Source organism: Neltuma alba, unplaced genomic scaffold (assembly GCF_004799145.2).
Source record: "Neltuma alba isolate B1F8T4 unplaced genomic scaffold, ASM479914v2 tig00004738_pilon, whole genome shotgun sequence".
In the NCBI taxonomy this organism is placed as follows: domain Eukaryota; kingdom Viridiplantae; phylum Streptophyta; class Magnoliopsida; order Fabales; family Fabaceae; genus Neltuma; species Neltuma alba.
Window position 1 is genome coordinate 40716 of NW_021633841.1, and position 18252 is coordinate 58967.

The 18252-nt window shown below is 34.3% G+C and overlaps 2 protein-coding genes across 2 annotated transcripts; both read left to right on the forward strand.

The window, feature by feature from the left end:
- The first annotated feature begins 2475 nt into the window (after window positions 1-2475).
- LOC114745626 (haloacid dehalogenase-like hydrolase domain-containing protein 3) lies at window positions 2476-6183 on the forward strand. The gene is made up of 6 exons (XM_028933786.1): window positions 2476-2964; window positions 3141-3247; window positions 4243-4351; window positions 4448-4609; window positions 5598-5771; window positions 5859-6183. The coding sequence occupies exons 1-6, from the start codon at window positions 2650-2652 to the stop codon at window positions 5886-5888; spliced, it is 897 nt and encodes a 298-aa protein (XP_028789619.1). The 5' UTR covers window positions 2476-2649; the 3' UTR covers window positions 5889-6183.
- Window positions 6184-14312: 8129 nt separating this feature from the next.
- Window positions 14313-17947, forward strand: LOC114745622 (kinesin-like protein KIN-7O). Its single transcript, XM_028933779.1, has 13 exons — window positions 14313-14469; window positions 14563-14652; window positions 15659-15777; window positions 15936-16049; window positions 16143-16224; window positions 16311-16378; window positions 16468-16542; window positions 16647-16792; window positions 16867-16969; window positions 17243-17323; window positions 17530-17598; window positions 17705-17764; window positions 17840-17947. The coding sequence occupies exons 1-13, from the start codon at window positions 14346-14348 to the stop codon at window positions 17945-17947; spliced, it is 1239 nt and encodes a 412-aa protein (XP_028789612.1). The 5' UTR covers window positions 14313-14345.
- The last annotated feature ends 305 nt before the right edge of the window (window positions 17948-18252 follow it).

Here is an 18252-nt window from a genome sequence, read left to right on the forward strand (position 1 = left end):
CATCTCTCAAGCTCCTGAGAAAATTTAACTAATATCTTGCCACCTCCGGTCCTAATTATATTTTATAATTATTACCGGAGGTAGTATTATATATGGATCAAGAGAGGGGGTAACTAATTAAGTTTTCACAGAGAGTGTCCATTAATGAAGGAGTAGTTCATAGTATAGAGAGAGAGAGACGGTCAAATTTCCCAATGTAATTACCAATTAACTTGAATTTTATTTATTGTACATCAAACAATTAAAGTGAAACTATCGCATACGCGCGCGTTCTAATGCTTGAATGATTAAAAAAACCTAAGAAATCAATCCTCCCCAATAAGTCAATTTTTACTCATAGGACCTGCATTGACACCGCTCTTGCCCCATCATTAAAATCACACCTTATTACTCATGGAGATTAATTATGCATGACTTAAATTTTAAAACACAATAAAATATTTCCGAACGCATGGGAGCTGTCGGCTTTATGCTCCTGCGCTCCGCCACGTGGGGACTGTAAAAGTCAAAATATGCTATAGTAAATTAATCGCAATTGGAGGGATATAATGACAGCTTAAAAGGAACCACCAAACCTGATAATCAATGACCAGAATGAAAATGACTGAGAACGATGGGTAATAAAGTAAATATACGAAAAAGTAGGGGGAACAATTAAAAATCTAAAATCAGACGTGGCGTGGGGTAGAGACCCTCGCACTCATCAAACAAAGGGTTTGAAATTGGCGATGGAGTACGGCTGGCGGAGGATAAAGCCAAAGCAAGCTGATGGTGCTGAGCAATTGAGGACGCATTCCGAGATCGGGACCATGGTGGCCCCCACCTGTCGATGTGATCCATGCTGACCTGGACTCATAACCACCTCGCTTGCTGCCACCTCAACTTTTCCGTACTTTATCTTCCTTCCATTATTGTCCACGACACTCTCCTTATTTGCGCTCTCTCCACCGCCTTCTTCCCCTCTTCCGCTTCCCCCATTATTGATGACGTCACACCGCTTCCCCCTGATAAACAGTCATTCGTATGGTTTTGTGTAGGGGTGAGTAACAAACCCATTACCCACTAGTCCGCTCATAACCCATGAAATTTTTACCCATTTAAGCCCGCCTAATTAGCCCAAATAAGAGGTTATATACGGGCGGGTTTAAATGGGCGGGGTAACCCATTAAACGGGTTGGGCTATGGGTAAGGTATTGGGCTGCCCATACCCGCCCGTTTAAGTTTTAATTTTTTAAAAATATTTTTATTCTTCATTTAATTGATGATATTGTTTCTCATTCATTTTTTATCAAACATTTATGCTTGTCTAAGCTTTTATTTTATCGTTTAGGTGAAAGTTGGAACTTTCAAAGTTTGAGACTTTATGATTGGTAACTGCTTTTATGATTTTATCAGACTTTGATTGTTTGCGAATCTAAGTGAGATTGTGTGATTAAATATGGTTGATGTTATTCATATTTGATTTGCTATTTGGCATGCAAAATTTATTGACAGCTTTACAAGATTACATATACAAAATAGCTATATTGAAAAAAAATAAAAAAAATAAATAGATTACCCCGTAACCCGATCAAACCAAATGGGCTGTCCCGTAGCCCATTTAATACGGGCTAAATGGGTTACTACGGGGTTATAGGTTAACCCATGCCCATTTATTCATAAATGGGCGGGCTATGGGCTAACTTTCGGGTTAGCTCACCCCACCCATTGCTCAGCCCTAGTTTCGTGGTTGTTATTATTATTGTTATTATTATTTTTGAAAAATCATTCATGTGGGTAGTTACCAAATGTCCATTTATTTTTTTGACCTGAACCAAATGTCCATTCTTGCAATCATGCGCGTCTAGGAAATTTCTTGATGCATTAATTCCCACCACAATCAATAAAAACATAAATATAATCCATTTTTATGATATATACATATATACACACACTACTATAATTTCCCAAATTCCCAATATATGACGTTGGCTGGAAAAAGTCCCATAAAAACTAGAACGTATCAGTAATATTATTTCATTATTCGCTTATTATTTGTTAACGCGATTCTTATTCTCAAAATCCATGTAATTTCAAAAATTGAAAATGCTCATTTAAAGAAATGGATTAATAAAAACTGTACTATTAAAAGTATCTAAAAACATGGAATTCGGGCTTCTTTTTTTTTTTGCCAAGCTATGGAATTGAATTAGCCGTTACAAATTTTTGTTGGCAAAAAAAATTATTCTGACTATAAACTATAAAGTTTAAATATAAATTCAGAAATGAGAAAAGCCATTTGGGCATATTGTCATATTATTCATCGCCACATAAAATGTTTTTTTTTTAATTTTAAAAACGGAGAAAAGTATCCGCCTTTTATCACATCACAGGACCACACACATCCAGCATCAATGTCTGATGAACCGGTGATCCACATAATTTTCACGCAATTTTGACCCGTTCCTCAGGGCCGGCCTTGTAAATTTCTTAAATACCGTTCAAGTCCCGGATCATTTCCAGTGTGGGGCGACTTCTCTTCTCAGATTCTCAAGCCTTTCGAGTCGTTCTCGGGCTATAACTTGGCCTGGAGTTCCCAACGAAGCATGAGATATTCATAACAAAATCACGACAATCACACGGAGTTAGCGTCTCAAATGTGATGAAATCATGGCTCTAATGGCTACTAGAACGAAGCTCGCGAGAGTTCTTCCCGCTCTCTCTACTCGAACGCCCAATTCAAGATCAGGGTCTGGCTGTTTCCACCAATTAGGCGCGCTTCAGAAGTTATCGTCTTCTTACACCTCCGCCGCTCTGGCTGCTGAGGAATCAGAGACGATGGGTTCGCGACGCATGGGGTTGGAAGCGTTCGGAGTGAAGGATTATGAGGATTACAGGAAGTCCCGCTACGGTGACATCACTCACAAGGCTGTGCTTGTTGATGCTGTTGGCACTCTTGTTGTTCCCTCTCAACCCATGGCCGAGGTTGGTTTACTCTTTCATGTGTCTTCCGACGCATGCATTTCTGGGCTGTGCCTATTCTTTTCTGAGTTTATTCGGTGATTTTTCAAATTTGGTGCGGCTACTACTTTCTTCTTCATTGCCCACCCATGTGCTTCGATTCTGATTGCAAATGAATTCATTCGGTTGTTGCATTGTAGATATATAGAAAGATTGGGGAGAAGTATGGGGTTGAATACTCGGAGGATGAGATTTTACACCGATACAGAAGAGCTTATGGGCAGCCTTGGGGTAGATCTCGGCTCAGGTGCGTATCATTTTTGTGAGTTGAAAATCTGATTTTGGGTTTTACCCCCTCGGGTTTTATTACGTGTATTAATTGACATGTTCATATTAACTAACATTACTGTCCAAAATTTGGTCATTTATTGCGAACTGGTTTTGCAGAATGAATTTCTTATGGTCTGTTTGGTCCCCAACATTTCTCTGCCCATTATTTGTTCCTTTTTATTAGGAGGCATGGGGGTGACTTGCACAGTCTTCCCGCATTTTTCAAATTTAGATCTTTTTGGGTCGGGAGGGGGGGGGGGAGAATTTCGCCTAACAGTTTGAGTTGTGCTTCATAACTTAGCATTAAAATTTTTATATTATGGCTCCACTGCGAGGTCCTTCTTGGTTGCTTCTTCTTATAAAAATTTAAGATCATGTAATCTTGAAGAAGAGGACTGTTATGATTTATGAGAAATGACAAACTTGTAATGGCAGAAGTTTTTGTATCCGCCCAAACTCCTTTTATCAGGGAACGGAAATAACCAAGACTAGCGATTAAGCACTTGCAACACCAATAGGCAGCTTTTATGTCCTTTAGTTACCTTTTCCACCCTGCCGCGTCTCTGCTTTAAAAATACCGGCACAATATCCAACAGGCCTTTTAGTGAACAGTAAATTTTCTTTCTCTGAATCCCGAGGGCTCAAACATAAGATACCAGTCCATATCATCCACCTGAAGAACATAGTTTTGATAACACAAACGAACACTATATTCCCTGGCATATAATGCAGTAACTCGCTTTTACTGTGGGCTTTAGAAAGTAGTGGCCTACACGCCGCTGGTTGGTTTTCGACTTGTAAAAGGGTAACTGTGAGGTGAATTTAGGGTTTGACCGAGGATAAAATTTTGTCTTTTCTTGTAACTTACATTAATTGCAGCTGGAACTGTGACTAAAGCATTCAACCTTATAGACAATCAATCAACTATCGTCTTAGGTTTTGTCTGAGACTCTGATTCTTTCTCAATTGCAGATATGTTAATGACGGCAGGCCCTTCTGGCAATACATAGTTAGTTTTTCCACAGGCTGTTCAGATTCTCAGTACTTTGAAGAACTTTATAACTACTATATGACAGATAAGGTCAGATCTTTTGAAAACCATTGATATATATATTGTGATTTTTTGCAACCTTTAGGTAGCAGTTTTTTGATATGTTTTCCTACCTATCATTCATAGGCATGGCACCTCTGTGATCCTGAGGCTGAAAAAGTGTTCAAAGCAATTAGGAAAGCTGGTGTAAAGCTGGCTGTTGTGTCAAATTTTGACACTAGATTAAGACCTCTACTGAAGGCGTTGAACTGTGATGACTGGTTTGACGCAGTAGCAGTATCAGCCGAGGTAGCATAAGTTTCGTTACTTTATTGTTGAATTAGTTTGTGCTGGAAGCAGATTCTCCCGCCCCCTTGTTTATCTCACGACTGCTTGCATTTTTATTGATCGTCATAAACAATCCAGAGTATCTTGGACTTTCAAAAAAGATATGTTGGCATTGAATTCCAGTAATTCTTTGTCTTGCGTCTTGCCGCTTGATCCTTCAAACGAGGTCGCCTCAGTGCGGTGCTAATTCCTGCCTTCTTGTAATCTTGTCCCTCTACTCTTAGCTGTGTCTGGGCCTGATGTAATGTGCTTGTGCTAACCTGATCTGACTACCCTTAAATTCCCCATTCTGTGATTCTTTGTCCAGTCTTTTCTCACATGATTTGTCAGAAGGCTTGGGGAAATAAGTTCTGGGTTTGTTTTGGTCTGTGACACACCTGTCCCACCTCCATTTCCTTCCTTCTTTTTTTGACCTTTTTTTTCCCTAAGTGTAATATATCAACTCTGATTATGCTCATTGAACTAAAGGGAGTCACATGCATTTACCTCTTGATTGGAATGAAGAAAAACCCAAGAGAGCTATGGAAGTTGAGGCCTCCTAAGTCTCTATGTTGTGCACGAGTTGGAAGGTGGGGAAACTGTAGGAAATCACAATCCCAGACTATCTACACCTTCAAGCCCTTAAATCTTCAAAGTCTGTGGTCAAGTGTCATCACTCATTCACTCCAGCACCTGCCCCCCCCCCCCCCAAAAAAAAGGACAAAAGAAAGGAAAAAATAGTTTCGAACCTCTTCTCCACCAGAGGCATCCTAGGAAATTCAAAACTCCACTTCTGTGTTCAAAGCATGAGCTCTGAAGAATATCCAAGGAGATCGATGCAGAGGATATTTTTTGCAAGACACTTGTGGGCATAAAATTTTTGTTATGCGCTCACCCACTCCTTTATACTACATATTTATGATTTCTCAATTTCTATGTGATGATGGGTGGATGTGGCTTTGTCAAACAGGTTGAGGCAGAGAAGCCGAATCCAACCATATTTCTTAAAGCATGTGAGCTGTTGGGTGTAAAACCTGAGGACGCTGTTCATGTTGGGGATGATCGTAGAAATGATATATGGGGCGCTAGAGATGCAGGCTGTGATGCTTGGCTTTGGGGAAGTGACGTTCATTCCTTCGGGGAGGTATGTTAGCATCTCCAGCTCACATAGGTTTGTATGCTATTTGTTGGGTGTAATACTTTAGTGACTGTAATATTTCTGCTGATGCAGGTAGCTCAGAGAATTGGGGTCCAAGTTTGACAGATCAAATCAAGCATGTTGAAGAATGTTTTATGATATTAGTGTGTGTGTGTGTGTATATATTTTTATATATAGTGAGGTTGTATATGTTCAGCTGAAATTTGAGTGATTTTGGAAGAATTTTTCGTCTTTCCAAAATATGCATTGGGCCAAAAATATCTACTTGTCGTGATCTTGTGAAGGAATTAGACGGCGAAGAATTGCAATTGCTTTCTCGCTGGCTGTTAATCTCACTGGTGCTTACCGTGAACCAATGAACGCTAGGCAGTGAAAATGTGAGCATGTGTTTGGATTAGCAGTGACAGAAGTGATTTTTTATTAATCTAACTTCTACAAATTGAAGTTGGGATAAAAGTCAGATGGTATATGTTTACCACAAAGTTATGGAGTATAATATGATTTATGTTTTGGCTTGTTTTTTTGTAAAAAAAATCAATTGGAGAAATTAAAATTTGTTTGGATATAAGTTTAGATGTGAAATGATTGAAAATGACATAAATTTTTTATTTAATATTATATGTATATAATGTGACAGTTGTAAAAAAAATGAAAATAAAATTATTAAAACAAAAAAAATTAATTTATTATTGGAAATAAATTGAAAAATACCAAGATATTTAATTAAATATATTTTATGTGTTGGTATATAATCAAATATAAGAGTTGAAGAATTAGCAATTTGTATTATATACCCTCTATATTAGCAAAGCCAATAAGAAAAAAAAGTGCTGACCTTACATTCACTGTATTGTTACTTTTCCATTGTAAAATGTAAGATGTAAGAGCTTCTTTCCAAAAACTCATTTGAACATAAAAGCCAGACTGCCAAATAGTTAAACCAAACATTGCTTTTAACAAAAAAAATAAGCTTTTGTCAATTGGGATGCATGTTTGGGCCCCAAACGTGATCCTAAATACACTCTCGGTAGTGTGAGAATTTCTAGAGAGAAAGGGACCAAGAGCCAAGGAACAGTACTAGCGACTAGTAATAATCGATTATCTTTATGATACTGGTCTAGTCAGTTCAACCCGAAAATTGATGAACTGACCAGGTAACTGATCCGGTTGACCATACATATTGGGGTTAAATTACCCAGATGACCCAGTGTAAACCAGACCAACCTTGGATCAACCTGGCTAACCCGCCTGGGCTGGTGGGTTAACCTGGTTGCCTTTTTCTTCAAAAAAAAAATATTTTGAGCCAAAAACCTTTTCTTCTCTCTTAAGCTATTGATAATTATTAGTTTAGTGTTTAATAGATTTTTTCTTACCAGCAGTTTAGTGTTTAATAGCTTGTAAGTAGGAATATTTTGCTATCATGTATCCATTTTAATAGTTTGCTAGGGTCACTGGATTAATGTATAGTGATTTGTTTTTATATGATATTCCCCTATGATGTTAATTTGTCAAATAAATTGTAAGTCTATAATTTTTTTGTTTGTAATTCAAGGTAATAAGTTAATATCTACTCCTTAGATGGTATGATAAAAATTTAAAACTTTTTTTTATTTTCACTTGTTTGACTTTCGGGCTAACTTCAGTCTGATCCACTAACCCTTGACCTACTATTTTGACCGATTTAATAATTGATCTAGTTCTTAGTACATTAATTATGCGAGCCATGTCTCTGAGAAGACCCCAAAGAATAATTAATATTTTTTAATGCAAAAAGTACTTAACTTTATAATTACTTCTAAAGGCGAATTCAAATGCTCCCTGCTCAATTTAAAACGAGCATGAGTTGTCTTAGCTAATTGGGCCTGTAAGCCCAATTGAAGCTTAAATTTGCTTTTGGCGTATTTGTAATAAATTAATTGATTGATAATTGATGGTTGATACAAATTATAGGAAAAATTGCAATTAGGTCTCATCCAAGAGAATTAAATACAAAAAATTCCTTGAAATTATGAAATTCTAATAGACCTTTTTGCAATAAATTTTATTTATTTAATTACCAAGTTACTTTTTTTTTTTTAAGTTTGTGTTAATGACTGAAAGAGCAGTGATTGACAACTTAGGATATAAAGATTGAGAACTATCGCGGCTGGTATGACAACTCATGCGTTATATTTTGTGATATGCTGAAAAAATGTGTTGTTAAACCAGCCGCGATAGTTGTCAATTCTTGCACCCTAAATTATCAACTATTGCTCTTTCAGTTGTCAATGCAAACTTAAAAAAAAAGATAATTTGGTAATTAAACAAATAAAATTTATTGCAAAAAGGTCTCTTAGAACTTCAGAATAATTTAATAATTTCAAGAGACTTTTTTGTATTTAATTCACCTGGATGGGACCTAATTGCAATTTTTCCTTTAATTATAATTAATGAAGTAATTAATAGAGTGAACCTCACACAGTGGCATTCCAGTCAAATCATGATGCCTTGTTTGGTTTGCAAGAATACCTATGGCAAGGAATGGAATGGGAATACTTATGCATGCTTGGCGCCTATTACTGCCGACTCCTGAGCTTCTCGTGATTGCATTGTCACGGTAATTTTATTTCGACTAAAACAATAATTCTGAATCAGAAAATTAAATTAAATTTTATAAATAGTTTATATAATTTTTTAATTGCACAAATTTACAAATAAATTGATAATTATTTCAATAACAGAAATAAAAAACTTAATAAAATAATGTTATTGAACATACTCTTTTGATCCTATTTATAAGTCATTTTCAACATATTTTATACAAATTAAGAAAAATCTTAAATTTTAATAACTCTCATTTAAAATTCAATAACTCTCTAATTTTATCTCTATTTAATATATATATATTATATTCTATAAAAATAAAATCAACATAATAATAAATAAAGAGTTGTTATGAAATTAACCAACAATGAGAGTAAATTGGAGAAGAGAAGTAGACAAGAAAATAGGAAAATGATATTGTATTCCTTCACTTGCTTCACTTGCATCACAATACAATAGCATGCCTTATTTATAGGCATAGTCTTACACATAAGTTACATTTGTACTTAAATGATAGATAGTGGACAATGAACAACATGAATATGAGTGGGGGGAGTTACAAGATTAAAGGCATAGTGGAAAGGTAATGGAGTAGTGGAAGATTAATGCCTAGTGGAAGTAGTGGGAGTTGATGATGAAGTTGAGAGGGAGAGGAAGAGGAAGAAGAGGAGATGGACATCCACATGTTATAATATTCATAACACTCCCCCTTGGATGTCCATTATATAAGATATGTGCTTTATTAAAAAACTTCAATTAGGGAAAACCCTATGGGATAAAAACCTAGTAGAAAAAAAAGAGTACACATTCACTGATACACTATTTGATGCTGCCTCGTTAAAAACCTTGTTAGGAAAACCCAGTGGGAAAAAAACCATAGACAAGGGAAAAAAAGTACAGTATGTATTAACTCCCCCTCTTGATAATATCAATTGATATCCTTGAGTCTGTGACATCCGATATCATAACAAACTTTTCAAATATTGTAATAGGAAGCGACCTGGTGAACAAATCTGCTAGATTTTTATTTGAACAAATTTGCTAGATATATATTTCACCATCTTTTGGATATTGTGAGATAAATACTCTATTTGGAATTACCAGTATGTGAATTAGAAAAGAATCTAGAATTCTATTCTAGTGTCTTTGGTGAAAAACTATATCTTATCAGTAAGTTAACAGCAAATGATATGTGACGTCACGCATGAGTGATAAGATATGATATGGTACTTCTGGACCTATGATTTGGTACATTTGGACCAAGTAGTTCTTCATCACCTTCTCAAAATATATAAGGTTCTTTATTCACCTCCACAAATCTTACAACCATCAAAGTATATAATGGATGTGATTTATCCATATAAAAACACTTTAAGGCATTTCTTGTATCAATTATTTGATACAAAAAAAAATCTCCATTTCTCAAGTATTTACAATCCGAAGCAAAACTTTGTTCTTCCCAAGTCTTTCATGTCAAATTCTTTCTTTAAGCAATCCATAACTTTTGTAAGCTCTTCAGGAGTTCTAATAATATATATGTCATCAACATAAACAACAATCATAGCAAACTCATTTTCAGATCTTTTCATAAAAATGCATGGGCAAATTAGATCATTTTTATATAATTTCTTCAACCGATATTTACTTAGTCGGTTATACCATATACGCCCTGATTGCTTCTGGCAACTTATTTAACTTAATCACTGTGCTCAAGAACTTGAATTGTATGTTTCTGGCAAGTGAAATTCTTCAGGGAATTTCATATATTTTGATTCAAAACTATAAAATGGATCATTTATACTGAAATTATTTTAATCTTTATATTATTTTATATACTGAAAGATTTTCTTATATATGCTCCTGGCATATTTTGGATCCTTCAAGGATTATCATGTAAATTTTACTATTTAATGATCCTCCTCATCCATGGGTCATCTAACAGGCATATTTCATAATGCCAGACTATTCAAATATGTAAAATTATATCCACTACAAAGTAATATGTCTCATCATAATCATTTGTGAAGATCTATATTTTCACATAAACGTCCATATTTACAGAAACTTTATATTTCATGTGTTGGGACTGCAGGCTCATTTTCACATATTGAAATGATATTTTCATCATGTCCTTTTCCTTTTCTTCTTGGCCAAATTTATATCTACTTTGTATGATAGATCGATGTGTAAGATCCTCTTTTTATCACGCGATATTCTTATAAAAATCATTGTCGACAACTTTACCTTTTCGGTTCCATTTTTCCTTTTGTGACATAACTTGTTGAGATCTCTTTCTTCCTTTTCAGGTACCTGAACCTCTTCTGGGGTTTTACAATTAGTTATGTCTTAACACTCTTCTAGAGTACATGCCTCCTCAATGCAACTTCTAAGTTGTATGCTCCTCTTTATTCAAGATATTTATATTGGAACCGATTAACCTCTCATGCTTATGGCATGTCTTATTTTTATTTATAATAACTGGAGCATTTTCAGCTGGAATAAGAGATTTAAAAATTTTCATTCAGGTCAGTAAAATATTTTATAGCATTTCATGAATGCAATTTTGATGAACTTCCAGTCCATCGTGATATATATGAGGATCTGCATTTGATAGTAATAATGCATTCTATGCATTCTCTTTTCCAGCTACTCAATTTCTCCCCCTCATGTTAGAAAAATTTTGTCAAATAATAGTCAACTAATTATGCAGTATAAGTCTCCTAAATCCATTTGTTTCTTTTAGGAACATTGTTTTGTTCCATTTAGAGACAAACAAGAAGAAGGAGGTTCTTACCCAACATATGTCCCAACTTTCTTTTAATATCCATCTATATGCATTGTGGTGGATTGGTAGGAATAAATATTGCATGTTTCAATTTTTTTAAATGAAAAATATCTGGCTCCTAACCAAAAGCCAATTTTATTGGGAGAATTTTGTTACCTTGATGTCTATAAGTGTTGCAATATATTAAGTCAAACATGCCAACACTAAAATGGAAAAATTTGTTCTCATAAATATTGATCAAGCTATTCACGGAGGCATTAACAAATGACTTTGCTAGATCAATTTGTTAAGCAGGCTTTTCAACATTAAAAGCCTGATATATAAATTCACTAGTATCTTTAATATCAAGTTTTGAGAATTACGTAGTCTGGAAATATTTATCTAAATAATCTTACAAACTTCAGGTTGTAAATTAATATCAATCACACATCTTACCATTTTATATAGATGCATCTATCAAATATTGAATACTTGTATGACTTATGTGCTTCTAAATGGGCTCATATATATTTCCAAAAATGTAGTGATCCATTCGAAAACAAAGCATAACTAGTGATATTTTATAATCAATTTTCTTTGAGAACAAGCAGCACATACGAGTTCTTAAAAATGTTGGCTATTCGGAAGAATCTTCTGGTTCTTTAGTGAATATCAATACATAATCTTCAATAATTTGTTGCATCATATAGTTTAAGATGATCAAACAAGTCATGCCAACAATGAATCCAATTATATCAGTAAACTTCTGGTTTACTGTACCATGTTTTGTTACCAACAATAAATTTTTCAATATAATATATGATTGATGATATCCATTTATAAAAAATATATCCAATATCAACTCATACTTGTATTCCAATAGTCTCCTCTTAAGATTGAGTCATTTAAACATGATTCTTTTATTCATATATTTTATAAACAATTATGAGTATATGATGGGTCAAGGTTAATAACCTATCTTTTGCTTGGAAGCCCAAGTACTTCATAATTTATATATACTTTGTCTACTCATAAAAAAAACAGCATTAGTTCTTCTAGAACTATATTAATACTATTGCATCTAATTCTTCAAGAACTATATAATTTAAGAGGAATATGAAAGATAACTCTATTTCAATATATTATTAACATAATAACAAATAATTATGAATATCACATATTTAACTTGCAAGACACATAGAGAACACACAAAAATGATGAAGAACATTTAAAATGAACTTTTAAAAATAAAGTACAAATAATACTTAACATTCAAAACTTCTCAATATTGATCAAGGTATTATAGATATTTAAAATATTCAAAACTAATATTGAATCAAATCATATAAATAAGATATAAATAAACAAAATATAACTAGTAACTTTTGGGTCTATTTGATCTATTTAGTTTTATATCATACACTTATTAATATCATAATATCAAATTCTTATAACATTTGTTTCTCACAAATCACAATAAATTTAAAGACCGATAAAAATTAAACATTATACACATAGCCTTTTAGGCATATACTTATATGTTTTCTATTTTTATATATATTTTGGGCATCTATCTTTCTTCACAACTTACTGCCTTCAGGCATTAGAATTACCTTCGATATTTTGATAATATCACATGGTTTTTTTGATTTTACAACCATTTTTTTTCTTAACATTTTCTTTTCAATGAATTGATACATATTTGTCTATATGACTTCTGGTCATATTATAATATTTGTTCATAATTTTATCATATTGATCATAGGGCTATTACTAATTTTTCTGTTATGATTTAATAGTCAAGTTCCAAGATTATTGTTCTTTTAGTTATCAGTTCCACACTTCCACTGATGCAATATGATCATATTCTTTATCACTCTTATAGATATATTCTTTGCTTTCAATAGCACACCATCAATTTTCTCATATATTAGTCTTCCAGACTATAATAAAATTTTTAGAACTACGAAATTTTTTTGTATCATTTAATTTTTAAACCATCAATCTTCAGGACTTTGATATAGATTATCAAATTATCACAATCTTGCCATGCCATCTGTTACTACCATAAGATGGTCTTTTATCAAATAATCATCAAAACGTGATGTGGCTTCTAGCCATCTAATCACAAAATTAAGAGTACAATGGCTATTAGTCATTTATTTATAAGTTTAACATTTTACTTTCTAAGACAACAATTAACCAATATCAGAGATGATAATCATATATAGTAATTTTATAGATAAACATAAACCTCATAGCAAATCAAGAAATATAAGGATAGTAGGATCATGAAAATGTAAGAAAAATAAGAAATAACAATAAAAATTTTCACATCTCAATATGATGAATAAAATATTCGGTTGCCAATGAATCAATATAATTAAGATGCAAAACCATCATTTCCTCTAAATAAATTGGAGAAATCTTACCAAACTATTCGGATCAAACTATCTTCATTCAACGAACAAAACATTCACGTGTATCATCTGGAAGCCATGAACTCAGATAGTAGAGTCTCGTGTTGATAACGTGTTATGAAATTAACCAACAATGAGAGTAAATTGGAGAAGAGAAGTAGACAAGAAAATAGGAGAGTGATATTGTATTCCTTCACTTGCTTCACTTATATCACAATACAATAGCATGCCTTATTTATAGATATAGTCTTACACATAAGTTACATTTGTACTTAAATGATAGATAGTGGACAATAAACCACATGAATATGAGTGGGGGGAGTTACAAGATTAAAGGCATAGTGGAAAGGTAATGGAGTAGTGGAAGATTAATGCCTAGTGAAAGTAGTGGGAGTTGATGATGAAGTTGAGAGGAAGAGGAAGAGGAAGAAGAAGAAGAGGAGATGAACATCTATATATTATAACATTCATAACAAGAGTAAAATTATATATTCATGTTAAAAGTCTCTCTCTACTTTATAAATAAAAGTCACGGAACATATTGATTATTAATAGTCTCATGATGATGATGATTGTTAGCTCAGTGACGCGGCAAAGAAATATATATAAATAAAATTTAATCCAAACAGGAAGCCAACCGCGTCTAGCTCAAGCACATTAGCACGGGGCATGATAGGCGGGAAAAGATTTGAACTGTGACCTGGGAGGACCAACGGCTCTCTCTTTCTCGTCCGGCGGCGCATCAACGATATCTGACTATTGCGGGTACTGTTCTTTCCAACCCATCTTTTCATGGAGAGAATACACGTCGCCGTCCGGCCAAGGCCCCTATCCTCTGAGGATGCTAAGACCAGCCCTTGGAGAATCTCCGGCAATTCCATCTTCATCCCTAACCACTCCACCAAGTTTGAATTCGGTATACCCTCTTTCTTCCTTCACCACTGAATGTTCACTCTGTTACTTTTATTTGTGTTTTTCTTTTTTCTTTCTAACATATTACGCTTCGCAGATCAAATTTTCCGCGAAGATTGTAACACATTTCAAGTATATCAAGCTTGCACCAAGGACATAGTTGCCGCTGCTGTTCGTGGGTTCAATGGTATTCTTAATTTACACACAAAAAAGTAATTTATATATTACTACTATTATTTATATTTATTGCATACCTCGTTCTTCCGTAAATTTGTTGATTATTGAATTGTAAGATAATCTTTGGTCTCAAGAGAAGAATTCGAGAGGCCAGGACTGTCTTCACACTCACTAGGTTTTGTTGTCCATAGTGGAGTAAAACTTATCACAAGCTAGACTAGCATAGATGCATGTCTTCATGCGTAAACACATAAATTCCTCTATTCTATATATGTGGTGTATTTCAGATCACATGAAGTTTTTCACAGCAGAAGCACAGGTTTGGTGACTTCAATTTGTTGGTGTATCTGGAATTCTGGAAATAAATTCATTCTTGAAGGGAGTGCATTGGATCCTAACCATGTTATTGTTCATGATGCTTTTGCCTTTGAAATGGATTATGTGAGTGTTAATGGTTGGCCTGTTGATTCTGAAGAACCCACTTTAATTTGCCATTTCATGATTTAAAATTATATCAAGCTCCTCCTACTGGTTTTTCAAAGATTAACGTTGATGATTGTTTTGTTAAAGCGTTTGAAGCTGATATTTTTCCTCTAGACATAAATATTCTCTATAAGCATAATCACAAAATTTGCGGCATCTTCTCTATGTCTTCAAAAGATGAGCTCTTCTGCTTCTGCTTCCAAATGAATTAATCCATCTAGCTTTCACTCACTCAATCTATACGCAGTAATGATCATACTCTAGCAGCCAAGTATGCTTCAAAACTGAACCAGTGTGCATATTTTGAACTTCATCGCTGGTCTAGCAAGTCCCTCGTTGAAAGTGAATTACTTGACTCTATGAATGGGTTGGCTTACTAATCTAATGCTTAAAGTCGTGTAAAAATGTGATGTCAAGCTTATGGGTGTGTTTTATCATCTAGTCCATGAATGCATCTCTCCTATTTTGGTGTTTTCATGATTGCATATATATTCTGCTTACTTGATTTTCTTTTTATTTTTTGTGAATCTAAGGAACGGTTTTTGCTTACGGACAAACTAATAGTGGGAAAACCCATACAATGAGGGGCTCGCGAACAGAACCGGGGGTCATCCCTCTTGCGGTGCATGACTTGTTTGAGATTATTCAACAGGTAATAACCATCAGCATGCTGTTGATTGAGTTGTTTTTGAGTTGGAGATGTTAATCGTGTTTCCTCGGAACTCCAATTTAATTAAGCCTACTTGCACTGTTTTATTTGGGGTATCTTGTATGTTTCGTGATACATTTACCCTTTTTCATTTATTTTAGGATGTTGATCGAGAGTTCCTTCTTCGAATGTCATACATGGAAATCTATAATGAGGAGATAAATGATTTATTGGTTCCTGAACATAGAAAATTGCAGATTCATGAGAATCTAGAGGTTTTCCCCCCTTCTTATGATTATTGATTCTCTTATACATGAATATTAAGTTTGTTGTGATATTTATATCACTGTTTTGGTCTAAACTATCAGCGTGGAATATATGTTGCTGGGTTGCGTGAAGAAATTGTTGCCTCTTCTGAGCAAGTCCTTGACCTCGTGGAGTTTGGAGAATGTAATGCAAATTTTGCAGTTTTCATAAAAACATTCTTTAAAACCCCCTTAATCATTCAATCCTAATGTTCTTTCCTTGGTATTCAGCTCATAGACATATTGGAGAGACAAATATGAATTTATACAGTAGTAGGTCGCATACTATTTTTCGCATGGTGAGCAATATATTCCTTCTGATTTGTCTTTTTTTCTGGACATAAGAGCTTACATTCGTTCTCATGCTTTTATATCTTCGGTTGACCAGATTATTGAGAGTCGTGATAGAAGTGAATGTGAAGAAAATGGCAATTGTTGTGATGCTGTCCGTGTGTCAGTGTTGGTATGTCTCTCTCCTTTTCTCTTTTTATGCATTTTAGTCCGTTTGTCTATCTTCCTTCCCTTTAGAAAATGAATCTTCTTGATGATTATTTTCTTCATTTCTAGAATTTAGTGGATCTTGCTGGTTCAGAACGTGCCGCAAAAACTGGAGCTGAAGGTGTGCGTCTCAAAGAGGGTTCCCACATAAACAAAAGCTTAATGACTTTGGGAACTGTGATTAAAAAATTAAGTGAAGGTGCTGAGAGCCAAGGGTAAGTTTGAATTATAATCAAGCTATTCACATTTCCCGTAGAAAATGAAAAGACGAATCTAATGTGTATTGCAGTGGTCATGTTCCTTATCGAGATAGCAAGCTTACACGAATCCTACAACCTGCACTGGGGGGAAATGCTAATACAGCTATGATATGTAATATAACTCTTGCTCAGGTAAGAAGCCTCTCTGTCGCACAATTTTAACTGAGATCCCCCCCTTTTAAATTGTCCATGTGAATGTGAAAATATAACTATTTTTAGAATACTTTGTACTAAATTATGTCTAGATTTTGAAGCTTTCTAAGTCGTCATTGTTCCCATAAGATTGATTTCTTTTCGGATGCATTGTTTGATTCTCTTGCATCTGTTGCCTCAAGTCTGAGCTGAAATTTTGTTTTTTCCTATTTTTTATGTTTTATCTAGTTAAGAATACTTTATTTGTGGCAGATACATTCAGATGAGACTAAAAGCAGTCTCCAATTTGCTAGCAGGGCATTACGTGTCACAAACTGTGCCCAAGTCAATGAGGTTTCTTCTGATACATTTTTCGTGTTTCTTTTTCAATTCGCATTTTCACTTTCAAGTGGTGGTTTCAATTATTGATGCAAAGGTGTCCTAAATATCTAATGTTGTTCAGTTCTGCTTTTTGTCTTTTGTGTGATTTACAACTACTTCACATTTACATTGAGGTGCATTTTCTTTTAGTGAAGCTTATTCCTCCCCTTTCCCATCAGATTTTGACAGATGCGGCACTGTTGAAACGTCAAAAGAAAGAGATTGAAGAGCTGCGAGCAAAATTGCAGGTTGACATAATTTTCTGCGGACTTTGCCGTCTTGCTTATATGGATGAATGGAAAAGTTTGCTTTAAGAAGTGTTAACTATTAAATAATATTTTTGGTCTTCATCAGGGTTCTCATTCTGAGCATTTGGAAGCTGAGGTTCTGAGCCTTCGAAATACATTATTACAGGTATGAAAATTTCTTTGATTAATCTTTCCAAAGGGCTTTTGTTTGTTCTGTAAGGTAAAATTCCTTTTTGGATAGACTGAACTGGAGAGGGAAAGAATAGCTTTGGAGTTGGAAGAGGAGAAGAAAGCTCAAGCTGAATGGGAAAAGAGAGTAAAGAGCAGGCCAGGAAAATTGAAAATTTGAGTTCAATGGTTCTGTTCAAACAGGGATGAGACTCGTGACCACACCAAAAGGTATCCTTGATCAATGAATGTGTCAGCATATTTCTTCTATGGCATAAAAGTTTTTTGTCTCATCCTTCGAACAAAACATGCAAATTTTGCTTTTCTCATAAAAATATTTTTTTTGTAATCCAAAAGGAAAAAGAAAAATATTTATTTTTAGTGATTTTGCTTGGAAAAGCATTTCGTTGTCACCAAATTTTGAACTGATGTTATGGTTTTGGGAAATATATATATTTGTGTTCATTTGACAAACCTGGAATCATT